General features: G+C 34.5%; 4 protein-coding genes across 6 annotated transcripts; 2 read left to right on the top strand and 2 right to left on the bottom strand.

The window, feature by feature from the left end:
- Positions 1 to 576: 576 nt before the first annotated feature.
- Positions 577 to 3,603, top strand: LOC105170940 (putative serine/threonine-protein kinase PBL3). Its single transcript, XM_011091883.3, has 6 exons — positions 577 to 798; positions 1,420 to 1,745; positions 1,853 to 1,988; positions 2,191 to 2,327; positions 2,420 to 2,543; positions 3,049 to 3,603. The coding sequence occupies exons 1-6, from the start codon at positions 738 to 740 to the stop codon at positions 3,429 to 3,431; spliced, it is 1,167 nt and encodes a 388-aa protein (XP_011090185.1). The 5' UTR covers positions 577 to 737; the 3' UTR covers positions 3,432 to 3,603.
- Positions 3,604 to 5,183: 1,580 nt separating this feature from the next.
- On the bottom strand, positions 5,184 to 10,997 carry LOC105170941 (CBL-interacting serine/threonine-protein kinase 3). Of its 2 annotated transcripts, none has more exons than XM_011091884.3 (15): positions 10,804 to 10,997; positions 9,642 to 9,876; positions 9,325 to 9,387; positions 8,922 to 8,993; positions 8,595 to 8,702; positions 8,422 to 8,502; positions 7,397 to 7,450; positions 7,184 to 7,309; positions 7,005 to 7,094; positions 6,619 to 6,741; positions 6,425 to 6,535; positions 6,128 to 6,241; positions 5,937 to 5,993; positions 5,781 to 5,855; positions 5,184 to 5,536 (listed from the first exon to the last, which is right to left on the bottom strand). In XM_011091884.3, the coding sequence occupies exons 2-15, from the start codon at positions 9,810 to 9,812 to the stop codon at positions 5,462 to 5,464; spliced, it is 1,320 nt and encodes a 439-aa protein (XP_011090186.1). In that variant the 5' UTR covers positions 9,813 to 9,876; positions 10,804 to 10,997; the 3' UTR covers positions 5,184 to 5,461. The 2 variants fall into 2 exon arrangements, with proteins under 2 accessions (XP_011090186.1, XP_011090187.1); XM_011091885.3 differs by lacking the exon at positions 10,804 to 10,997 and adding an exon at positions 10,463 to 10,753.
- Positions 10,998 to 16,458: 5,461 nt separating this feature from the next.
- LOC105170942 (COP9 signalosome complex subunit 2) lies at positions 16,459 to 21,163 on the top strand. Its single transcript, XM_011091888.3, has 12 exons — positions 16,459 to 16,579; positions 16,702 to 16,794; positions 17,275 to 17,353; positions 18,337 to 18,577; positions 18,656 to 18,730; positions 18,796 to 18,930; positions 19,026 to 19,213; positions 19,683 to 19,751; positions 19,841 to 19,931; positions 20,029 to 20,163; positions 20,497 to 20,609; positions 20,730 to 21,163. The coding sequence occupies exons 1-12, from the start codon at positions 16,570 to 16,572 to the stop codon at positions 20,818 to 20,820; spliced, it is 1,320 nt and encodes a 439-aa protein (XP_011090190.1). The 5' UTR covers positions 16,459 to 16,569; the 3' UTR covers positions 20,821 to 21,163.
- Positions 21,164 to 24,565: 3,402 nt separating this feature from the next.
- Positions 24,566 to 26,708, bottom strand: LOC105170943 (calmodulin-7). 2 transcript variants are annotated; one of them, XM_011091890.3, is made up of 3 exons: positions 26,628 to 26,708; positions 26,429 to 26,539; positions 24,566 to 25,280 (listed from the first exon to the last, which is right to left on the bottom strand). In XM_011091890.3, the coding sequence occupies exons 2-3, from the start codon at positions 26,502 to 26,504 to the stop codon at positions 24,907 to 24,909; spliced, it is 450 nt and encodes a 149-aa protein (XP_011090192.1). In that variant the 5' UTR covers positions 26,505 to 26,539; positions 26,628 to 26,708; the 3' UTR covers positions 24,566 to 24,906. The 2 variants fall into 2 exon arrangements, with proteins under 2 accessions (XP_011090192.1, XP_011090191.1); XM_011091889.3 differs by having other exon boundaries at positions 26,429 to 26,685.
- Between the last annotated feature and the right edge of the window lie 191 nt (positions 26,709 to 26,899).

Consider the following 26,899-nt stretch of genomic DNA (forward strand, 5'->3'; position numbering starts at 1 on the left):
TTTGAAAAAACTCAACTTCAATGCACAGTAATATGAAAATGACTTTGAATCTATCTCAGGTAATGTCAGTGCTTTGAATTCAAAGATCAAACCTGTCATACTCTGAATAATAATTGCTTTCACATTTGAAAATTTGTACTCTCTGACTGTGTACAAAATAATAGGGATTTGTTTTATGTGGATGAATGATGGACGCATGTATCATTGTTCTGTGCATTAAATGTACTAAGATGTCAATTATCTATCCACTTTATGCGCACGTTATATGCAAAATACTCGAAATAACATGTATTCGACTTCTAATATGATATGTATTTGGAACAAAGAATGAGAGATGTACCATATCGAGAAATTTTCCCACTAATATTACCTACTCCAAGTTCTACTACAAGAATTGATCAAAAAAAAATAAGGGAAAAAGAAAAAGGTCTACTACTAGACTAGTCTGCCATTTTTGAAAATATTCCAAGTCTTACTACTGCCCAAGTTGTAAATTATTGAAAAATGATTGCGTCGCTTTCCATCCAAAAAATTTAATCTTTTTTTGGCCCATTTCTTGACTGGAGACCTTAGATTAGACCCGGTATTTATACCTTTTTCTTTTGAGTACTATCAAGAAATGGGTTTCTTTCAGTGCTTGAAATTTCCTTCTTGTTCTTCTTCTATTTGCTGGACTACCACTCTGTGGTTCAGATCCTCCTGGGGTTGAAAACTGTTGAAAGGGAATTTCTTTAGATATGGGTATTTGCTTGGGAAGCCCTGCTAAGAGTGATCATCCTGTTTCTGGGCAGGGATTTGGTATGAATGAACCCCACATTTTCTTGAAACTTCTGGTTTTTTTGCATGTCTGCTTTGCATTTGTGTTTCCCATGTCTATGTAAATTATACTTTGTTATGACTGAATTCTTGTTAACAGAAACTTTGCTGAAGTGCTTGCATTAGTCCATGTCTGTGAGGCTGTGGCCGTCAAGGAAATGTAGCTAGTTTTTGGGTCTCAGGTCTCAAGAAAATTTTCTTAACTGTTGAATTTCTAGAAATGGACAAGTTAAGACATCGTTTGGTTTCTTGATGAAGGTGTTATTTACCTGTCATCAAGCAGACTGCTATGAAGTAATTGATAAGTTCTTGTCTTAACTGGAACTGATTTCTTGGCTGCATTTGTTTGCTTTTACTTGTTAGATTAGGATTTAAATGTGAAATCCCGTTTCATTTGTGAGGCAATTCATGAATTATGATGAAGCAGATAATTCAAAAGAAATGAATGAATAACCGAAGATAGATAAGGACTCCTTTTGAATTCTAGACCTTTTTCTAGCTAATACCGTTTCAAAATAATGGTGGTTGCATGTGTTGTTTTGTTTCTAATATGTTGTCTGAATTTATGATGTAGAATCACTTACATCATTTAGCCCTTTTCAGGAACAAAAGTAGCGCCTGGCAACGTGAAACACGGTTCGAATCCTCCGAACCTGCAGACAAATTCGGTCGCCTCATCTGATGCTCTTGTAGGATTTCCTGGTGATCTATCTGTCTCGAGCAACCTCAAATCATTTACTTTCAACGATCTCAGAAATGCCACTAAGAACTTCTCTCCCGACAGTCTTATTGGCGAGGGAGGATTTGGTTATGTCTTTAAGGGATGGATTAATGAGAATACTTTGGCTTCCAGCAAACCAGGAACTGGGACAGTTGTGGCTGTGAAAAGACTTAAGACGCAAAGCTTTCAAGGTCACCGGGAATGGCTTGTACGTCTATCATGTTTGTCGATGAAGCTCTGCTTTATATTTCTTTATGGTTCTATATTCCTCCGGTGTTAACTTGGTGTTCTCTGATTCTCCTATCTTACTGGCAGACTGAGGTTAAATACTTAGGTCAGCTTCGGCATGAAAATTTGGTGAAGCTAATTGGATATTGCTCAGAAGCTAAAAACAGACTGCTAGTCTATGAATTTATGCCTAAAGGCAGCTTGGAGAATCATCTTTTTAAAAGTAAGCTTTCTGCATGTTCTTTCTCTGCATTGGTAGTTTTCGGTGTATATTCTCCGGAGATGTTTCTTGAGGTTAATTTTTCTCTCAACATTGCAGATGATTATTATATAATAAATATGCTTCTATATATCATTTTCCATGAAATTTTGATCAGTCAGAAACAAAGGCTTGATCATGTGCTTTTGATGCAATTTTTGTGTAGAAGGAGTACAACCAATGGCCTGGTCCACTAGAATGCAAATTGCAGTTGATATTGCACGAGGATTGTCCTTCCTACATAGTCTAAATGCCAATATAATCTACCGTGACTTAAAGGCTTCCAACATTCTTATTGATTCGGTGCGTTAAACTACTTTAATTCTGACTCTTATGGTTAGTACTAAGCCTGATTTTGTACTAAGATTGCATCATTTTTTCAATAAACTCTGCAGAAATTTCATGCAAAGCTTTCAGATTTTGGCCTTGCAAGAAAGGGTCCAAGTGGTGATGGAACTCACGTTTCGACTAGAGTTGTGGGTACAATGGGTTATGCTGCCCCCGAATATGTGGCCTCAGGTTTCTTGTTTAACCATATTGCTTTTTGTCTTTTCTCTTGCATGGAAGTCACACTTACGCATCACAAATGGGCGCTGGATGCTTCCCATGCGGGCTGCTGCCCGATTTGGGCGTAGATTGTTAGACTATACATGATAACATCAGCATTTCACTTATGACATCATTTAGTTCTGATCGTTCACATCTCACATGGATTATTGTTCACATGGAATTAGAACGGATCATCCATCACATGCAAGTTGCCTTCCGGACATTTGCCCATGCATCTTGTATTCTAGTTATGCTGCTTACCAATGAACAACTAAAGATTAATGCACATATGTGGTTTCAAGGTAGTAAGAATTTGGCAAATCACAGAATTCTGACATTGTCATGTATGACCCAACGATCTACACTCGAAACATGCTGCTACCCACGTGAATAGCATCCGACCTACCCTCTTAGTTTTGTTCCATTTGCAAATTTGTTAAACTATGTTAAGTTTTTCAATTTCCTTGACAAACAGGTCACTTGACTCCAAAGAGCGATGTGTACAGCTTCGGAGTTGTTCTACTAGAACTCCTCTCAGGAAGACGAGCAATGGGCGATGAGACTCTTGGAGGAGCCGAAGGGAAGTTAGTGGATTGGGCAAAGCAATTTCTAGGAGACGCCAGGCAATTTTCAAGAATCATGGACACAAGGTTAAGGGGCGAGTACTCCAAAAAGGATGCCCAGGCTGCATCTTCCCTTGCTTTGCGGTGCCTCTATAATGATGCTAAGAACCGGCCATCAATGGTGGAGGTTCTAGCCGAGCTAGAACAAATGCAGGCTCTTCAAAGTTCACCTCAAGCCAGGCTAGAACATCGTGTTAAAACATTGAGCTCCCACAAGCCACACTCTCCTGCATAAAACCGTTACCGTTGTTTGTCTTGCAGACAATCTTAACTTTTCTTGGACTTGTTGCAAGATATTTGTAAATATGGACTGATTGCTGGAAGTTTGATCTTGTCGCTGATCATTAACCATGTAAAGAACCTCTTTTCCGACCTCCTCTACCCAGATTTAGTACTTGCTTTGCTCATTGTTTAGGGGTTTCCAAAGAAATCTTGACATGCAACTTTCCACTGATTTTGGGTAGAGGAAGTTGCATAATTAATTCTGAAGATATTTTAAGTTCTTATATCTTATAAAAAAGGTCAATTACACTTTGATTCTCTCTTAAATGAAAATTACGCTTTTCCCCAAAAAGTGTCAAAATTATCCTTACACCCCCACCGTAATTTTCCGTTTAAAACGACTTTTTTTTTTTTGTTAGAATTTGCATAGAAAATACTGTCGTCAACAAAAAAATTACATATATTTTGATTTTACCCCTCACTCATTATTTTCCCTAATAGTTTTTTAATACTTGTAAATATAATATAGGGTATATTGCAAGAGACTCCTCAGAAGTTTGCCTTAATTACAAAGATCTTTGAAGTTTGCATCAATTAACAAATACCTCTTTATTATTTGAAAGATAACAAATATCCCCCTAAAATTATAAATACCCTAACAAATACCTCCTTGTGACAGCTCACTGTAGAGGGTATTTGTTAAGATATATATAAATTTTGGGGAATATTTGTAATTTTTAAAATCACAAGAAAAATATTTATAATTAAAACAAACCTCATAGAAGCCTGTTGTAATTTACCTTATAATATATATAATGTCAAGGGGTATAATTATAATAAAATATTATTATCGAATTACATAAAAAAAATAGCCATTTATGAATTGAAAATTTTATCAGCTTTTTGTACTTCTTTTACTCCTATACATGATTGTGTGAGGTTAATATAAGATTAACATTATTATCGTATTTATTTTTTAAAAATATTTTGTTCAAATACTTCATCTAATACCTCAAAAAATAGATAGGATAATGAAGTACACCCCACCGCCATATGTAAAGAGTTAAGGTACAAAAAGATGACTAACTTTTTTAATCATAAATGATAATTTTTTTCCGATAGTCCTAATTTGATAGCAATATTTTATTACAATTATACCCTTTTAACTTTAAATACACTATGATTATCCATTATAAATATAAAAAATATTACTAAGAAAAATATTAAATGAGGACTAAAATAAAAATTTATGTATTTTATATTTCATTGGGGTCTAAGTACATTTGACCCTAAGATTATTTTAGAACTTGTAACCATAATGTTTGGATTCATTTTTTGAGTATTTTGTTGTGTTTTATGGAGATAGAGAGAGAAAAACAAAGATAAATAAGTGTGTGTTAGAGATAGTATTTATGTTTGAATTTATTTTTTAAGATAATTTAAAATAAGTATTGTATGTTTAATGTTGTGTTTTGGGAGACAAAAATTACAATTCATTCAATTCATAGTCAAATCATGTCTTTTTTATATATATTTATGTGTATATATATATATATATGTATATATATACATATGTATTTATGCTAAAACAATTTAAAACGCCTAGATAAGGTGTTTTTAAATGATGGCAAACATTGGGTATGTTTTCACTCGTCCCGAAGATAACTTGAAAATGAATGTCATAAATGTCAACTTTATAATTAATACGAAAAAAAGAAATATTAAAAATCTTGAAAATAAGTTATTAATTCCTTCAGTATCAAACTAGCAGTAAAGAGAGTTCAAAATTTCAAAACTTCTCATCAATTCAAGAGTCCAGCTTTACAAGTCAGGCTGCATTTGCCTGAGAATACAGAAAAAATAAAACACACCTCACCAGCAAACTGTCTGTGCTCTCCGAGATCAGAAATTTCCCTCTTGGGGGAAAAAGGTCCCATGAGAGAAAGCAAACAAAACCAAAGAATGGCAAACCAGCAACTTTATACAGTTGAGAGCAGACAACTATAACTAAGCGCTCTTCGTTGCAACGAGCCAACGACATCTCTACTTCACTTCTTGCATGTCCTCTTCGGTTTTCCAAACTACATCCTCAAGGCAGGTTGACAGGTTCTTATAGAACTGCATGTGGACGACACACCATAGAGAACGGAAGTTTTGAGTGCGTGTCCAGCTTACATTTTACATTTTCAGAAGTTTTGATAACAAAAGAAACATGTCATGCAATAATCACATTGATAGACGTGCTCCATCCGTTTATAAACTAGTTTTGAGATCATTGATAGCCCACAGATGTATGCGTTTCTACTTGCATAAGACGAACTTCTATATGAATTATTAATCAGAATCTTGGCAGAAAAGGTACCTTGTGGAACTCCAGAGTATCTCCCTTAGCTTTCCTAACCTCAACCATATGCAATGAAGGGCCAACCTGGAAAACCTGATTCGAGTAGATGATACTCATGAGATACCATGAAACACAACTTAAAAGAGGAGCTGATCACCGGTTTATGATACATACCTCAGTGGCGACTTTAAGATTGCCTTTTCTTCCTGCTTTTATATTTTCAAGCCTCATCTGGAAAAAGTGGAAAGCATTAAAGGGTTGGCTGATCTAGCATTGTTACAATTGCTTAACATTTTTTGTCATTGTATGCAAATGAGGTTGCACAAAATTAAAGCTGAAGAAGACACAAGAAATTTCATTGGTACCTTGTAATTCTTCTTGTGAACATCAAAACCAAGAGGTTTTGCAGCTTGCTCGATCTTTTTAACAATCTCATTGGCTGGGCATTTTGATGTGAACCTTGTTTCCTTCTTGTATCCCTGTCGCCAATGTCAATTCAAATAAAATAAGGCCAAATCACCTTTCACATTCGTATGTAAGAGCTTGAAAATTAGCTCTTACGGAAGTTGTGAAGTTTTACGACAAGTTTTTATTTTTTGAATATTTTGCTTCTCAAGTAATATATGTTGGAAAGTGTATAAAGGAAAAGGATGTGCTCGGACCTGTTCCCCATCAAATAGATTCCCAAGATTGAGACCTTTTGACATAGAGATTAATTCAAATGCATTCATTGCAGTGGGCTGCTCCTCCTTTCTCTCCATCACGTGATATTCCTGTCGCAAAAATTCCATGAGATTTTTTCACATCTAATATTTCTCGTAGCTATTTAATTAGCCAATGCGCTTGTTAAACGCACCTCAGAGTCCTTAAACACAGCTTCCACGTCATCCAAATTTATATCTTCTTTCTCATCAAATACTGGTGGCTTGTAATCTTTTTTAAACCACTCATCCTCCAAAATTTCGGGGACCGTGATACGCTGCAGAAATGCAAAAGTTATAAAATCAAAAATTATAGGTATAGATGTTGAGATGAGATAATTCAATAGCATAATTTGATATGGTACAATTTCTTGAGCATGAATTTCCATTCTAAGTTTCTATTTTGCCTCCTATCATGTATATCTTAGACAAAAAAAATTCTTGGTTTCTCGTCGAGATGCAGAGATTGCTTCGAAAAAGCCACTCAATAATACAATGAAAGAATTGGGAAACTCAGAGAACATCATTCCAGTATGCTTACTTTCACTGGATTTGGATCCAGGATTCGAGCAATCAACTTCATGGCACCAAAAGAAAGCCAAGGAGGGCAAGTGAATTCAGCAGAAGATATCTGGAAATGTTACAATGGAAACAGTGAAACCATTGAAGAGATCAAAGAGACCATTGATAAATCATGCACCAAAGTGCCAAAATGCTCACTTTTCTATAAAGGTTCATAACATTAGAATCATCGAAAGGCAAGTAACCTGCAAGCAACACAAAGAGTATGACTCCACACGACCACAAGTCTGCAGTCGCTCCATCATAGCCTCGATCATTGAGGACCTGTGAAGAGTTTTGTTGAATCAATTCGCCCACAGAAGAAGAAGTGCTTAGAGACAGAAAATAAAGTCGCATACTTCAATAGCATACCTCAGGAGCCACATAATTTGGAGTCCCACAGGCAGTATGCAGCAAGCCATCATCCTGCCAAATTAAGTTCGTAGAGGTTATTTTTTGAGTCCGCTGAATGGGACGACATCAAATGTAAAACGACAAATAGCTTACAAGCAAAAGATAGTCTATTCAAACTTTGCGTATAAATTTGTTTTTGAATCTGAAAATTAAACAATCTAGGATCAAACATGGCCCATTAATTCTTATGGTGAAACAAAAAATAGGTGAGGGAAAACAATATTTTGTCGTTTTTTACCCCACAAGTAGACTTCTAATATACTCAAAGTAATTTCTCACTTCAAAATTCCAAGATGAACATAAAAGATTTTTTGGTTTGTGAAAAGGACATGAGAATGCCGGTAGCCACATAATATGTATCACCTCTTAATCACAGCTATATCCACACACCAAAAGAAAAAAGGGAAACAGAAAACAGAGCCATCAGTTGGAAATAGTATGGGCCCCAGATTTGCAAATATTGCTATCTTCTATACCATATTGTATTGTAACTATAAAACTAATTCAATGTACCCAAGGGGGAATACCATAGTAAAAAAATGCATGTAAACCACATCTTGATCATTTTTCCTGATAAAACGCAAAAATTAATGTCGTTGATAAACCAGCTGGAAGCATCTCAATGATCACATCTGAAACAATCTGATATGGTGAATCCTGTGAGTTACAGAAGGGGCCTCGAGTAATAATAAAGCATCAGAATGCTATTTTTCATGTAGTCTCTATCAGCGGCTACTCTAAAAACCTTATTCTTCTTATAAGAAAGAAATATTGTTGGAGCGGATATACAGACAGTAAAACAGACCCCATAATTTTTGTCCAAATGCATTTTTATACATATGACAAAGCACAAACTAGTAGTTGAATTCATTTTAGTTTTGTACAAAACTTAGAAAACACTAAGATTATCAAAGCAAATGAACAAAATGAAACAGGACTCTACAGTCAGTTCTGAACTTCATAATTTTAAATATGTTATTTACCCTGACTTGCTGGGACAGAGCACTCAATCCAAAATCAGAAACTTTGAGGTTTCCAGCAGCATCCAACAGTAAGTTCTCTGGCTGCATGAGTAAAGACAGAGAATAAAGGATAAGATCGATTTTAGTCTGCGAAATTGCTATTGATGCAACATTCTCAAAGCCACATCAAATACCTTTAGATCTCGGTGGAAAACTCCCCTGCTATGGCAATAATCAACAGCATTAATGAGTTGCTGAAAATATTTTCTTGCTTCATCTTCTCGCATCCGTCCATTATTTACCTTCATAGTCACAGATCTTTTCAGGCAAATGTTCTAACTTTACATTTAAAACCAGCAGGATGAAATCTAAGTTCAACCATTATGGACCAGTATTTTAAAGATCAGAGTCTAAAGGATATTAAAAGCAATAAGATAATGCTTGCAATCATGGGTTGTACTAAATGCTTCATAAGATAAAGCAGAAGTCAAAATTGGAGGGCGAGGAAGTTCACATCTTACAATTTTGTCAAAGAGCTCTCCCCCAGTGACATATTCCAAAACAATAAATATCTTGGTCTTGCTTGCCATCACCTGAAGAAAGACAAGCCCATCAGAAATGCAGCCCAGGAAATCCAAATAAAGAACTTAATAATTGACACCTCAGTTACTTCTCATGATAATGGAATATCAGTAAGATTGCTATTAGCTTAAAAGACGACGCATCTTGCAAGTATTAAATCTTTGGAATAGAATTTGGCATCAGAACTATGCATCTTGTTAGAATGAACTAAAGAATTGGAAAGTTACTGTAACTCCACCACATGCACTTGCACACACATGAGTACAGAGCAAGAAAGAGGAGAATTGGGGAAAGATAAATATATATATATATATTGAGAGAGAGAGGGTGGTACAGAGTGACCTCATACAATCGAACAACATTGGGATGTTTTATCAACTTCAGTGTTGCTATCTCCCTCTTAATCTGCAAAATGAATAACCAGAAAAATAAAAAGGTTATTTGACCAAGCTACAAATATAGAGTGAAAAGAAGCATGACAGCGAAAGACAAAGTATACACTAAATACAGACTCTTCTGCCAATAGCAGAGACGGCATTCATGTGATTCACAAATAAATATTCAGGACCCTTTTCTAGAAGCCATTGCATGATTTGATCAAATCCTGTGGAGTATATCATAAAGAAACTTCAGAGTGCAAGAAGAAAAGCAAGATTAACCTGTTCAGCCATTTTGTGTTTAAGAACCTTATCCTTGTCTAGAATCTTTATAGCCACAGGTTGTCCCGTCTCAGAATTTCTAGCGAATTTCACTTTCGCAAATGTGCCTTCGCCAATTGTCCTCCCAATCTCATACTTCCCGATTCTACGCTTAATTTTGGGTTGATTCATTCGCGATTAGCTATCTGGTAAATTTCTCTAGCACTCAGCAACAGCAGTCTTTAACAAGAATATCCTGCAACAAGTATTATGACGTCATCAGACCTTTGAAATACTTTGCAACTGCCAGTAATCGAACAAGTTTCCGTTCTCAGACACCTTGTTTTAATTCCAGATATACCTATCAAAATAGATTATCTTAATGGATAACAAGAAGAAGCTAACAACCATATAATGATCTATATCATGAAGAGGCCAGAAAAACCCAACAAGATTTCTTGGATTCATTTCCTTATCTTTGAAAATCAAGCTTCATAAGATAGAAAATGTCCTCATAAATAATGCAGTGGCAAGCAAAAGTGATCAATTGCAACATGCAATAAATGTATCAGATATGAACCGACAGCAGCAAATAAAGAATGAGAATGGGGAGGGATGGAGGCCTTACCCCACCAAAAAACAAGCCCCAAGAAACCAAATTAAATTCTGACATCCAAATTGGGAAGTGTGTGTGTGTGTTAGCCAGAGCAATTACAACTTCTAACTACACAAATTAGACATTAAAAGATTTAAAATTGCAAATGACTTTCTTTCAGCATACTTAATTAAAGATTAACACTATAAGGAAGGAAACAGTAGAGGAGCAAGAGAAATCCTACAACCTCAGGCAGCAGACTTCAAATCCAGCAACAAATCACAACCACAAACCAGCAACTAAACTCAACAAACCCCAACTCAGCTCAATTCTTTCTGAATCCAAATTAGCAAGCAAGCTCTGAGTTGCACCAACCAGACTCAAAGAAATCACTCAAGAAATCCCAAATCCAAGAAAAAGACACAACTCCTTCAAGAAAAAAATAGCAAGAATCCGAACAAGTAAGCAAATCCCAGAAGAACCCTCTCAAGTTTCCGCATACACATCACTCGGACACACACACACACATATATATAGCGGAGTACAAAAAAGTGCCAAGTAGTAGATAAGAGAGAAAAGAGGATATACTTGAATTTATTTTGCGGGTGGAAGCTTAATGATTGATCAATCAGAAGCAGAAAGCGGCTCTTGGAGTCGGAATGGGTCAATTTATCTTCAAGAATTTAGGGATTTATGATTGAGCAAAAATGGCCCTGCAAACAGATTTGCTGAGTAGGAAAAACCAGCCATCACAACAGGAAAAAGGCTCCAAAAAGATCAAGAATTACCTAACCCCACCCCCCTGTTAAACCCATTATCATTATACTAATTAATCAAATCAAAGTTGGGAATATTTTATAACTATGTTCCGAAGCTTCCAAGAAATTATTGGCTGGCGGTAATATTTGTAGGAATGGCACCGCTTATAAAAAGCGCTAAACATTTTTAAACAGACAACATACTTCGTACCCACTGAAATCCAATAATAAAAATATTCCACACTATTTTATCAATATTAATATAAAAACAAAAAAAAATATTTTTTATCAATTATTTTACTTTGTCAATAGTACCTCTAAATTATTTTCTTTTTATAAAATACGATATATTAATTTATATTTTTTATTTTTTATTTATATATATTTTAAAATACTATAAATATTTATTATATCTATGCAGAAATTTTTATTATAAATATTATAAAGTATATATACATATAATAAAAAAAATACTTTTATTTAAAATTTCTATTTTGGGGCATGTTAGGACAAAGAGGGAGGAGAGCACATGCAATACCATGTGAGTAAGTCAGTGACTGCAGGAAATATTTGCATGGCATTGGCTTTGTCTTACGTAAGTGGTGACCACTACCGCTCTTGTCTACATTTGTCACTGTTCCTATAACTTTAAAATGCCATTCCAATCAGTATTTTAATACAAATTAGTTTAAAATAATATTTCAATGTAATTTACATCTATAATTGTTGAAAGTTGTAACTACAAACCCCAATTCAAAATTGGTCGGACTTTTGGGGATTTTACCAAATACTACTGTTTATTGAAAAAGGTTAATTAAATTTTTTCATTTGTATTGAGATCTTTTTTTTCAGTTTGACATCTCAATTTTTTTCTGTGTCGATTTATAATTTTAATTTTACGAAATTTTGTACTTTGTTATTTAGAGTTATATTTTAATTAAATTTTTTGTAAAAAAAAAAGTCACATGTTATACGATATTTTTTAAATATACATAGCATGTGATGTTTTTTTAATAAAAAAATTTAAAAAAAAGAGTTATACATAAAAAAAATAAAAAATTTCACAAAATTTAAATAATAATTAAATATAATAAAATATAAAATCGAGCATAATTCGAATAATAAAATAATAATTTATTCTATTAAAAATGTTTGAAAACAGGAGAGAGAGACAGGCAGCACACCAAACGCGGCGCTAGCCCAGTTGTTTTCATGTCCGTACACGTAGATGTTGTGTGGCTGTACGTTCTTCCTTTAATATATTATTTTTTCTTTTTTTGGTTCCTTACTGACTCTCTCTCTCTGTCTCTCTCTTAAATATCAACACAAAAGAGAGGGATGAGAGAAAAACGGGTAAATACCATTTTCGTCCCTTAAATATCAATTATTTGGATTTAATTCCTCACATTTACACCTCATTATAATTAGTCCTCCAAATTTAAAAATTTCATCAAATTTGATCCTTATCATTAAAAAGTAGTTAAAACTAATGAATTTGTCAAAAAAATTAAAAAATGAAAAAACCTTGCATGAAGATTCAAAAATGGGTGACACGATTAAGAAAATAATGCTCTCACCACTCAACCAAACACGTTCAGTTTATTCACCCAAAATATTATTTAATCCTAATTATAAACAAAAAATTAATTAAAATCCATACCCTCAACGTAGCGGTGGGCGTTCGAATCATGTAATTCAAATTCCAGTCTAACTTAATCAAATTTGGATTTTTTTATCATTTTTTAAATAAATAAAATCGAGTAAGGGCTTACCCAATATTCAATTTTTACAAATTGAGTCAATTTCAGATATAACTCCCTTCTATGAACTTCTCGATCGCGTACTCAATATTTAAAAAGAATAAAAAAAATATCCTTCAAATTTCTTCTTCTTCGTTCCCAACAAAAAGTTCGTTCTAAATGTTCCTTTATTTTTGTAAAATGTCACAAAGAAGGTGAAATAAATTCACCAAACTCAAAAATTAATATTTAATGTTTATATTTATTTATATAGTGTGTGTTTTTTTATACAATTCCATCAGTTTGCGACACGGCGAGAACCAAATATGAAGAAAATCTTCACACTTAATGAACTAATTCTGATGAGGTGAAAATGCGGGGAACCAATTCCAGATAAGTAATATAATTGAATAATCAAAAGTGATATTTACCAAGAGAAAAATCCTGACCCTCCTGCCTCAAATTGCATTTTTTTATTGCAGATCGTATTTTATCTTCAATTTTATTTAATATATGTATACCACGTGTATAAATATGATTTTACGTATTTTATTTTTTTACAAAATCCTATACACATAATACGTATATATTAAATAGAATAAAAAAGATAAAATACGATTTGCTACAAAAAAAACTCGATTGCAGCATCCTGGGGCTGCTTTGCTTACACGTGTGATTCAGACTTTTCTTTTTTTTTCTTTTTTTGTGTTTTTACCGAAGTCGTGATTGACGAGGTCCACCTACCTTAATTATTGCTACTCGAAACGGATAAGAACAATCATAATCACAAGCCATATACGCGTTTCTCTAAATTGATGTTGTTGTCATTGTTACCAGGAGTTTCCCTGTTTGCAAAATTTGCTTTTTCCTGAAAATATTATTTTGGGATAACTATATTTGACGTGGGATTAATGAGAAATATTATGAAAATATCAAAAAAGTCCTTTACTAAGGGCATTTTTGTTATTTAAGCGAGGATTCGCGTCTTTTCTATCGGTCGGGTCGAACGTGACCCGACCTGGATCCATTTGCCTTTGAAGACCCGGACAATCATGGCCGCCTGATCATAGACGCGGGTCAGTAGAATGAGACCACGTGGCTGGTCAACGCTATCCTGTTGAGCGTTATATATAGACCCGAGATACCGACATTAAGGGTACCTGTTACGCATTTATTGTGATCGAACTTTGAGATAGAGCACTTTTCTCTCGATCAACCTAACTTGAGCGTCGGAAGGTCATTGTCGGGGACGGGCCCGACGAGCTCACTTTCCTTGTTTCATTCTCAGGGAACCCAAAATCTGGTCTTGGAAGAATCAACAATCTTAGGGGAGATCGAATCTCGAGATCGCATAATTCGATCCAGATCAATATTCTATGTTTTTAGATTTAATGTAATTATATATAATTTTTTATAGTTTAAAAAATTATATTTAATACATTTGATGTTTATTTTTTTTAACAAATAAATCGTTTTGTTAGTCAAAATTCATATTTACCTCAAATTAATTTATTACCAATTTATTGCAGGTCAAACAAATCTATTCTGACTAAATTATCTTTATAAGAGTGAAAATATATATCCCCACGTGTATTAGCGTGTGAATATATATAAATGTAGTTTGAACAGAAAAATATTTGTTTGACCTACAACAAATTAGTAATAAGCCAATAGGGGATAAATATTAATTTTCTTTCAAATATTTATTAATATAAAAAAATTCTGCGAAATTTGACCAATGAAGAATCTATTTGTTATATAATAAATATAATTTTCAAATAAAAAAAAAAGTCTATATATAATTATTTCAAATATCAAAATATGACTGTGCATATATCCTTATAATTTATAACTAAATTACATAAACGCCTCCAACTTATATTTTAATTAACTCTTAGTGTAGAATTACCTACTGCTATTAGCACTTATGCGTTTTACCGTCTATGACAGATTCTTTGACCTATCGAGAAAACTGCTTAAATTAAGCAAGTTGTATTATACTATTGTAATTATTTTTTATTTAATGAAAATTACCTTTATCGAAAAAACTTATTTTTTAATTTCCTTTGCAAAGTTATCGGACCATTTTTTTATTATTAAAAAAAGGCCCATTATTGATTGTCGATTACTTCTCGAGAACGATTTTTTTTTTCCTAATAATTTATATGTAAAGGATAAAATAGTCATTTTTAAATATGGGATTGGTTTTTACTTTTTATCCCAATACAACAATCAAACTAAGTAAACTGACTATAATTAAAATTTATTTATTTTTATCATGCATTTAATTTTGATTTATCCTATCATCCAATTATTCTGCGCCCCATAATAAACGGGGCATAATGGCTATCTCTTTAAATTAATACAACAAGAAAATTGATAAAATAACATAAGAAAATAATGAGGCAATGGGCAAAGAAATGGTATCTTTTGGTAGGTCATGGTTGTGGGGGATCTTTTATTTGATTTTCACCTACCAATAATGTACAAAAATTATAACTTGATGTCATTTTAGTTTATAATAATTGTAATTAGCCGGCGGGGTTATTATATTTTTATTAACATCTAATTAAATAACCAAGTTATTATTTTTACGGAATTATTATTTTGTTATAATTAATTATCCATTGATGTAAAAATAATTCAGTACAGAAAAACATGTGATTTGGTACATTTAGCCTTGTTGAGAACAACGTCACGAGTTTCTAACTTCTAATTATAACTTTTCGTAGCTTAAATCAGTAAGATTGTATAAATGTGAAATTCGAGAGAATAGCATAGATAGCAATAATTGTACTAATAATAAAGCAAAGTACGAGAAAATTATTCTCCGCAATTGACAAGAAAGAAGTCAGTTATTGTTAGAACATCTCGAACATTTGATTCTTTCTATCGATTTAAGAACTATGTTTGCGGGGAGAATGACAATACATTTTTGAGCCAGCCCTCTTCTGTAGTGGTGATCGAAGCTAAAATCATTTAAATCTCGATATGGAGATCTTTTTCGAGCTATTCCTCGTCTGTAGTGGTGATCGAAGCTAAAATTATTCAAATCTCTTTGTGGAACATATTTTCGTTAATACTGATAATCAAAATTAAACCCATCTAATATATTTATTTTCTGTTAAAAAAAAAAGGTTAAGCTTATTACTGACACGTGTCGATCTTTATACATACAATTGTAGTTAGACGTGGCGGATTGAATATAATCAGACCAAATATGAATTTTTTTCTATTTTGTTCATCTGCTCTCGCTCTATTCGCCACACGCTTTCACCATCTTAATAAATTTAATACGACTCAAAAGATTCTATTTTATTTTAATTGACTGAAAGTTTAAATTGATGCACATAGTCAATGGTGGAGATTTAAATAATTTAAATTAGGGATGTAATTATTCGAAATTTAGATTAATCATTCTAATTTTTTAACATAATAATGGAGTGTCAAATTATGTGGAGAGGACGTACAATCTTTGACTATTATTATTATGAATCACGTGACTAGTTAAGTTGTTGCATAATTTAAGTTAGAAATCTTTATTCCTTTTTTTTTTTTTTGGTTTTAATAAATTATGTTACTAAATAATTAAATAATTTGGGGGCGGAATCATTGTAGATATATTTTATTAATTACTGGGCCGAATGTATTGGGCCTATGCGGGAAGTAAAGGTGTATAGGCCCAATGTGAAGTCTGGTTGAGAGCCTCAAAAGCCCAAATAAAGAGTCCAATATTCTCTCGAAAATCCATATACAAAAAGAAGTGAAGTTTTACTTACTCTCTCCTCTCTCTCTCTCTCTAACGATCGCAGTTCTCTGGAAATCCTTTTCAGTTTTGAGTTGAACAAATATTCGCGATGGGTTCCGGTAATGTTCTCTCTCTCTAATCTGTATGAATAATGTTGTTTTTGCTGTTTTGGTTTCGGTAATTCTCCTTGTTTTTTTTCCTTTGTGTGACGGCTGAGTTTTGACCGTACAATGTGGTGCAGATGCTGATATGGAGGATTATGGGTTTGAGTACTCGGACGAGGAGCCGGAGGAACAGGATGTAGATATTGAGAATCAGTATTACAATTCTAAAGGTATGGTTGTTGGTTTGATGTTTTGTTGTTTGGAGAGTTGTTTCGCGTTTGTTTGTATTTATTCGTTATGTTATTTGCTTGTGTATATTCGTGTAATTTATATTGCGAGTTTGTGGTTCGAAGAAGTACTTTGCTCGTATTTGTTCTGTTTGCGTGTAATTGTGGATGGATGTGTGTATAATTGTGTATAAGTATTTGTAGCGGGTTGTCTGTTTGCGCACTGAGTTGTATTTTGGGCAGCAATACATTTCTTTGAATGTGGAAATTGGCATAGGTAGTCTCAGGTAAAAGATTCAACTGTTTGAAGTTTCTTGATAGAATTTAATTTTTCTTAAGCGCATTCACTTATGGAATTTGGTTATTGGTGATTACTAATTTCAGGGCTAAGAAATTTTTGTGGCCCTTTTCCTGGATGCGCTTAGGGGATGATTTTGGTTATGGCATTTGCAAAACTTTCAATGAATACTGTTTTTCTTGTAGGCTTGGTTGAAACGGACCCAGAAGCAGCACTTGAAGGTTTCGCAGAAGTGGTGCGGATGGAACCTGAAAAGGCTGAATGGTGGTTTTTTGGACTTCATCAGCTTAATATTAGTTTGTTCTTTAACCTGTGTGTCATATTATTTTGGGGTGAACACTGAATAGTAATGAGAAAACAATGGAGCTCGATGCAAAAATAGTATCAGTTGTTGCTGATTTTCCTTGCAACACAAGGTTAAGGATAACTTCAGAGCTGTATATGCCTGATCTTTGGTTTTATCATGATGCTGTAAACTGACAAAGGCCAAAAACGTTGTTTATTTTATTTCATTAAATTGCATTTTTTGGAACTTTTGATCTAATAGTTTGAAGCTATGTTGCTGTTTGTATGCTGAAATTTCCTTTCTTCTCATACTTTTTCCATTTCTTGGCTGGTGTTTATTTGTCTGCTTGTCTTTTCATTCTTTCTGCACTATCATTATCGAAGTCCAATGAAAATTCTTATCTTAATCATTCTGTGGTCAACCCTGTTTTGCTGAAACCCATTCTTCCTGGGGTCATATATCCACTCTCAGGGGAAGCTAATGAATGATATGCTTTCCCATGCGTGGAAGAGGATTCATGCCCGAACAATCATGTTTGAGGTTCATAATTTACTTATGCACATGTCATAGAGTGTTTTGCTAAAGGTTCCAGGTTTCTCTCTAGAGTTCTTGTAATGGCCCTCAACACGGAAAGCAATTTCTACTAGATTTAGCTTCTCTGAAGTTGGGTGGATATGCTGCTCTCTAGGTTTAGTTGAAGTTGGAAATTCTTATTTGATAATGTTTATCAATTTTAAAGCTAGTACTAGTTCTTTCCCTATAGAGATGTTAATGTGTTGGATATAATAGGTGGTCCATGTTATCTGCTTGGTTCCAGGGAATCTATAAAAAGGAGGTTTTCATTGAAATCCTTTTAAGGCTAACTGTAATTTTCACTACATGTGGACTTTGGCTGTGATATTGTGCATCTCGAATGGATAACTGTCTACTGACTGCCTGCACGTTTCTTGTTTGCCTTCAGGGGATTTAAAGCTTTGAAACAAACTGTTAAGCTTTACTATAAGCTTGGGAAGTACAAAGAAATGATGGATGCATACAGAGACATGTTAACTTATATTAAATCTGCAGTGACTCGAAACTATAGTGAGAAATGCATAAACAATATCATGGATTTCATTTCTGGATCTGCTAGTCAGAACTTTGGTCTACTGCAAGAGTTTTATCAAACCACCTTGAAGGCCCTTGAAGAGGCCAAGAATGAGGTAAAATATTTATTTCAATTGAATTCAGCGAGTCCTTTTGTCATTTGTGTAAAATTTCACCGGTCCTCTTTTCTCCAGAGATTATGGTTCAAGACAAATCTGAAGTTGTGCAAAATATGGTTTGATATTGGTGAATACGGGCGGATGAGTAAGGTATTTTGTAGATTTCAAATTGGTTTTTAGATTGTGATGGAATATAATTCAGCATACTTGATCAGATATTGAAGGAGCTTCACAAATCTTGTCAAAAAGAAGATGGTACTGATGATCAGAAGAAAGGCACCCAATTGTTGGAAGTGTATGCAATTGAGATCCAAATGTACACTGAGACTAAAAACAACAAAAAACTGAAGGTACTGTAATAACAGTTTTGTACTCTAAATTTCCTGTGGATATAAATTTTGGTTTATTGATCCTTCAATTTTACCATCCATCTGATCTACTGCAGGAACTATATCAGAAGGCATTATCTGTCAAATCTGCTATTCCTCATCCAAGAATCATGGGCATAATTCGTGAATGCGGTGGAAAAATGCATATGGCAGAGCGACAGTGGGCAGAAGCAGCCACTGATTTCTTTGAAGCTTTTAAGAATTATGATGAAGCTGGGAACCAGAGGCGCATCCAATGTCTAAAGTATACTTTCAAGCTTTATGCACGTCTGTTTGGGAAGAATGTGGTCATACTATGTTCATCTATTTAGTATTTATATATATGTGCCTGTGGCTATACTCATTTTGACGCAAATATTCTTGTGGGATTGGTACATATTGCTTGTTGATGCTAGACTGAAGTTATATGATCTTCTTGTCTCATTTGTTATATATGTTGTTTGATTATATCACATAGGTAGTGCAGTTCAATGAAAATCATCAAGTAGTTGATTATATGTATATATGCATTGTATGTTAATTTGTTACATGTCTAAAAGTTGATCTTTCTTTTATGAAGTTTTATTTCTTCTATGTTTAAGTGAAATTAATGTGCCTAATTTCCTTTTCTATGGTTAAGTATAAAAGGTTCTAGAAATATTCTGCTGGACAGACTTTCGTAATTTTTTTATATGCTGCTTCTTGACCTCAATGTAGTGGTCTCTATGTGTCAGGTACTTGGTTTTAGCAAATATGCTGATGGAATCAGAGGTAAACCCGTTTGATGGTCAAGAGGCAAAGCCGTAAGTTATTTAATGAATTTTATCATCTTGATTTCCCTCTCATGTATAGAAAGTTAACCTCAGCCTTACTGGCCTCATTTTCTTTGTAGATATAAAAATGATCCTGAGATTTTGGCAATGACAAACCTAATAGCAGCATATCAGAGGAATGAGATTTTGGAGTTTGAAAGAATTTTGAAGGTGTTCTATTGCCCTTATATTTCGTATCAGCCTGTGAGAAGACTTGTTTCTTCGTACTATTTGTTATTGTTCTGATGTAGTGGTGGGAATGTTGCAGAGTAACAGAAGGACAATAATGGATGATCCATTTATTCGAAATTACATTGAAGATCTCCTGAAGAATGTGAGAACGCAAGTGTTGCTTAAGCTCATTAAGCCTTACACAAGAATTCGGATCCCCTTTATATCAAAGGTGAGAACAAAATTCTTCTTGTAGGAAGGAACCTTTTTCTGGTTCCCTCTCTGCATTTTGGGATTGCCTTGTCCCTTTAGTATCTTCTGTTTTCTATAACCGAAACAAGTTGAAGAAAGGGTGAAAGTTGTGGTGGTCTGATAAAGATTGTACCCTTCTGACTTCTGAGTTTCATTTGAGAGCACGAAGATGTGTTACCTAAAGTAACCCCCCCAAAAGAGAAAATCGAGAGTTAACGTAGTAACCCTTTATGCCTGAGTTCATGACTGTTGTAGCAGTTTATTTGAAAGATTAAAGATCTATTATCATACTAATGGCATTTGCAACTTGCAGGAGCTTAATGTGCCAGAGAAGGATGTTGAGGAGTTGTTAGTCTCCCTTATCCTGGATAATCGGATTCAGGGGCACATTGATCAAGTGAATCGGCTTCTAGAGCGTGGTGACAGGTTAACTTGTCAATTCTCCCACTTTCACTATGATTTGTTTAATTCTGGTTGTTGAATTCCTTCTTCTCCATTGTTTCTCTCATTGTACCACATATAAATTGGGAAAATATGCATATGCAGGTCAAAGGGAATGAAGAAGTACACTGCAATAGACAAATGGAACACACAGCTTAAGTCCCTATACCAAACTGTTGGCAACCGCGTATGTTGAGATTTTGCTATTCACATAAATATAGAATTTATGTCCAGCTTTGCAGCTCGGGAACAAATAGTTGTCTAGAACATAAGCATAAAAGTGTGGACTAGTCTTTGAGGTTCTTTCTAAATTTCTGATTTTGGTGAGTGACGATGGTCCGAAGATCTGATGTTCTAGAAGTGTTTTTGTGCATCTATTAGCAAATTGTTGGACTACTGCACAATCTTGTTTTCCAGGATCACTTTAGGCACAACTACGATGTGGTGAAGCCGCGCCTAACCATTTAATGTACGGAAATGGAGTCTACGGATCGACTTTGAAAATGCTAATGAAGGTTGTGCACAGTTTGAGATGTCAATTATTTGTTATCTGCTTAGACATTGACCAGTGACTCTTAGTTATGCACTTGCAAATAGAACACTTGTCCAGTTAAATTTAGAGTTTGGACATTACAAATAGAGTTTCCATTGGGTGCCCATTGCCCAACCCTCTGAGTCCCATTGGACTCTTGACCAGGACAATGTCAGAGCCCAGACCTGCGAGTCTGCTACCCATCATAATCGCCTCCAAATTCACCTGAGTGTCCAAAATATAAATTTCCATTGGTCCGGTTTGATTCAATTTTCAGGCTAACATTTCTATGAAGTCATTTTATAGATCTTAGTCCATCTGGAACGAAGTACCACAACCACCTCTTCAGAAGGCAACCATCTATGTTGGGTATCAGTATCACATCAAGAAACTGGAAATCCCAATTTCAGATTCTACCTTATTAAATTCAAGCCCATGACATGATGAATGATGATATTTATCGTGTAATTAGCATACAGTTGAAATTGGAACAGCTAATCGGATTGTTTCATAACATATAGTTAATTACATCTAGCTAACTATATTTGATTTGAACAAGAATTTTTCTGATGATGCAATTCTCGTGCCCCAGTAATGCTTTATACACATTATTTATTGATCAAAATCTTACTAAAACCCAAATGGATTTTTAATCAATTGATCTCAATTGAGCATTAAATATATATATTTATTTAATATTTTAGCCGCTGGTAGCCATCCAAGTTAGTTTGGATGGAAGCAACTTCTGTCGTCCCATGCTCTTTTCTCAAGCAACAAAACAGCACACAAACGCAAGGTTTGCTGATAAATACAGTAACAGACCATCACATTATTCCCGTGAAACAAAAACTAAAATCCAAAACCAATGACATACACAATCTTCATTCCTAGGCAAAAATAAGTTCCATAAAAACAGCACAAAGTTAAAGAACCCCCCACACTATATAAACAGAAGCCCACCATCTGATGCAACTCAGACTTAGCCAAACATGAATCGTTTCACCTCAAATTCCTCAATGGCAAGAACCCTGGTTATCATGCTTTTCTTGTTAGCATGCACAATGCAGGCGGTCCAACGTGTCAAGGGGCAGCTGCCACCGATGGGGGAGTGCCTCATCCAATGCGCGGAGCAAGCAGCTTCTTGCACTGTGGCCTGCGGAACAGCCGGGCCGTCGCAGGCTATAACTTGCTACAGGAACTGTGGAACTGAAAACACTGGTTGTGTCACAGGTTGTTTTGGCACACCACCTGCCTTTGGTTGATTGATTTAGTATTTGCCTCTTTTCATCATTTCCCACACTTTTTATTTGGAAATAAGTAAGCAGCTATCACAAGTTGAGGGTTATTGGTTGATGTAATCTCCATATCGAGATTTAGATCCACCTTCATTAAATAAACTTAACTTGTTTCTCATGGATTTGTATTATCTCTACATAATTAAATCTCCTCCTAACTTTATTAGCTTTTTTCCAACACCTCTTATTATTGTGAAGTTATAAGGGTTATTTTTCTTACATATATATACACCACTCCACGTAATATTATCATCATCTCGTCCACTTTTTATCTAGTTTGATACTTGATATGAATTATGCGATCATGTAATCATTTCATAATAATAAGGCGTGTATCTTTCAAGATTAATTAAATATAAACACAGGCTAATATTTAATTAAGTTGAAGGATAAGAATAATAATTCATAACTAATAAATTTATAATCCCAATAACAAAAAGACTTGATCGATTTTTTTTCCTTTTAATCCCTTTCCCACATTTTTCAAAAATAAAATTAGCACTTTTTGAAAAATTCGGATTTCTTCAAACACCTCGCTATTACAAGATTCTTTAAAGTGAAAGCAATGAACTATTACTTATTTTATAAATCGATTATAATCATCAATATCAAATATTTATATGTAAAAATAATCGACAAGCACAACAAACATACACTAATCATCAACATCTAGATTTAATCAACAACTATATATTACTAAAGTAGAACGACACATACTATTAAAATAGAAAATCTCTACACATTGATAAGATTTAAACCCATGACCTTAAAGTCATCGGGCCTTAATTTCGACACCACACTACTACAAGTTATAGCATCCTTTATAGAATTCTTATTTAGCATTTGACAGAGCAAGCACATGGACACCCAATTTAGAATAAGATGAGTTTTATTGAAAAAATCTTCAAATTTCATGCGTTTATGAGATTTCTTTCATCTCTTGGTACATATGCGCTCATTTTCTCTTAGTTTATGAGATTTAATAAGAAATAACATGATTATGTAATTATTGGTATACTAAGATGTGCATATTTCTAGACATTTATTAAGTATAGAAACTCATTTTGGACAAGAAAGGTTATATAAATTTGTCAAAATAGTGGGAACAAAACAAGTGTGTCAAAACTTACTGTAAATCCAGTGAAAAATTTATGTGAAACACATCATTATTCAAACAAAACCCAGGTTGCAGTTTAAAAAAAAAAAAACAAAGCACATTGAAAATAGAGGCATTAAAACACCAAATAATGTGTTGGAATATAAAGGGTAGGGTCTTGGGGCAGAGTACCAAGTAAGGAGTTGATCCATGTGATCTGGGCTAAAGCCGTAGAGGGCAATGGAAGGATAACAGAGTGAGCGCATAGGTACTTCAGTTTCGGAAAAAAACCATTGAGTTTTATGAATAAATATTCTTCAAATTTCATGATATTTCTTTCATCTCTTGGTAGATGTGTGCTCTGTCTCTCATACCCCATTCATTAATATCTAAATTGGGTTCATTTTGTAACCATAGAAGCAAATTTAATTCCAAATCAAAATTAATGAACTTATAATTCCAATAACAAAAAGATTTGGTCAAAATACAGATGGTGATAAAAACAAATCACCAATAATTGCTCATTTTTTTTATCGTTCGTACTTTTATTTTTCATATACCTACTTATCCCTTGAGGAATGTATTGCTGAGATTTTGAGCTTTGGCAAACGGAAGACATTTGAACGAAATTGGAGAGTGCTTGGATTGAAGAAGAGTTGTGGGGTTGAAAAAGATTACAGAGAAATGAAGCTTGCTGCCTCTTAAATAGGCTGTTTACCACAGTTAATTATCTAACTAAACTATATTTCTCCAAGTGTTAAGAAGAAAACAAATGTATTTAGGCAATAAATACGATGAAGAAGAGGGGAATTTTTATCTATATTTCTCCAAGTGTTAAGAAGAGAACAAAGCAGTGAGACAAATATGAGTTCAACTCTGACGCCATGCGATCACAAATTAGGAGCTTGACCTGCAGCTCTGAAACAGTAATAACAATGGGCATGTCCGAAGGCGTCCAAGGGAGAAGAAGCAGAAACCAAAAACTAAGGATGAAAAATGGGAAAAGATCAAGGAAAAATGAACAAAGTACATGATTGGAATAACCAAATTTGTCGCTGGGAACAAAAATAAAAATCCCAAGTTGTCCAAATGTTCTAGGTCCATCATAGAAATTACTGGAAACAAAATAGTTGAAGACACTAACAACGGAAAATAGTGAGACAAGGTACATGGACCACAAGCATATACTGGAGAACAGCACTGGGAAAATGCAAACAAAGGAACAGGTGAGCGCCCAAGAAGCTACTATTGCCAAAAGCACATCCTAGAAGAACTGAGACAGCATCAAGCTTCTCTGCCCCATTTCATTTCTGGTTAATCTTAATTCTCCAAAAAAATTTAGTTTAGGTTGGTCGAGTCTCACTTGGCCATCATGACCTTGACGAACTCCTCATAGTTGATCTGCCCATCACCATCCACATCAGCCTCACGGATCATCTCATCGACCTCCTCATCAGTCAGCTTCTCCCCAAGATTCGTCATGACATGGCGAAGTTCAGCTGCAGAAATAAATCCATTCTGATCCTTGTCAAAAACTCTGAAAGCTTCCTTAAGCTCCTCTTCGGAGTCAGTATCCTTCATCTTACGAGCCATCAGGTTAAGGAACTCAGGGAAGTCAATTGTCCCATTGCCATCAGCATCAACCTCATTGATCATATCCTGAAGTTCAGCCTCTGTGGGGTTCTGTCCCAAAGAGCGCATCACAGTCCCGAGCTCCTTGGTAGTTATACAGCCTGTCAGGAAATCCACAAGAAATTATAAGAAAGGAGAAAGTCACAAACTTTAATTAGAGTTTAAGATGTGTGGGAAACAAAAGATAAACAGTTAGAAAAGGATTAGAACTTAATTAATATTTAAGGTTCAATCCGAACTTCTAAGAGATGAAAAAGATCAATGTACTAAATAATGATTTATTTGCACACTTCAAGCCCAGGAAAGTAATAGAAGGGAGAAAACTAATATAGTCTCAGTGAAAAACTTATAATGAAGTCAAAATGACGATCCACATGCATACTAGGAAGTAACTAATGTTAGTTCAGCCGCTTCAGAGTTCAAAGCTGTAAAATGATAATTTTGAGTAAAATTATCTCATGCTAGATTCCGCTCCAATGTTTGTAATATAGAACTCGCAGGAAAACATTTCAACAAAATCAAACACCATGAGCTCCGAGTACACGGTGAATACTAGTTAACAAAAAATGAATTTCATCATCAAATGATCCTCCAGTCAATAAGTGAAATGGTTAATTTGTGAAGAATGCTACCAAAAGCCATAATACCACCACAAACCATTTCAAACAGTGAAAAAGTGAAGAAGTCGGCCAGGTCTGCCCCAAATGGGCCAAACTTCTTTACACATGACGCGTTCTCATGATTGTAAAGCAACAGACAACTGCATCTGGCACCCGAACAATGATATCCAAAATTTCATCTGTTTCCCCTCAATGTACGTAAAAGGAAAAAAAAAAAAAGAAAAGAAAAAGAGCTTAAATCAAGGAAGAACTCCAAAAGTCATTCAGCTCACTCTCACTAATAGCTTTACTCCCCTCCAACAAGGAAAAAATCCAACACGTATCAGAAAATAAAGAAAATCATACAACCACAACACAAAACTCCATCAGGGGATAAGTACACGGTGCGATCTAATTTTCTCGCGCATGATCAATACAGATCAACAGAACACTGACAAAGGCGTCAACAAATTCATGAGCAGCACACAAACAAATCAATAGCCATCAACGAGTAAACAGATCTACGCAAGAACAGATTAAAAAAGAAGAAAAACAAAAAAACACAACACAACGAAATAACGAATCCGCACAACCTATAGACACACAGAGGAACTCTAGATTCGAAGGAGCTGTCAAATTAGGGTACTGACCGTCGCCGTCTTTGTCGAATAGGGAGAAAGCTTCTTTGAACTCGGAGATCTGATCGTCGGTCAGCTGATCCGCCATTTCTTCTCCTCGAAAGCTTTTCCTCTCACGCAATGCTATAAAATCAGTATGTCAATGTTCAGTTTGAGAGAGAGAGAGAGAGAGAGATGAGGGAGAGCGTCAACGAAGGAAATGAGCACGCACGTCTGCTTCGTGGAGTGTCAGTGCCTGCGACTTGGATTTGATTTTAGAGTGGTTTTAGCTCTTTTCTAAAAGTAGAGAGATAAAATTTTATTTATTTATTATTAGACTGGTCTAAATCGAATTTCCTCCTTCTTAAGGGAGTAAAAGTAAAATTAATTATTTTTTTCAGGCTCAAGAGATAAACTTCAGAAAATTTGGGCCCAAATATGAAGATTACCCGATCCGGCTCATACTGAGCAAGGTATTGGGCCATGTATTTGGTCTAAACCAGG

Source organism: Sesamum indicum, linkage group LG9 (genome assembly GCF_026168435.1).
Source record: "Sesamum indicum cultivar Baizhima isolate 11 linkage group LG9, ASM2616843v1, whole genome shotgun sequence".
NCBI classification, from domain to species: Eukaryota; Viridiplantae; Streptophyta; class Magnoliopsida; order Lamiales; family Pedaliaceae; genus Sesamum; species Sesamum indicum.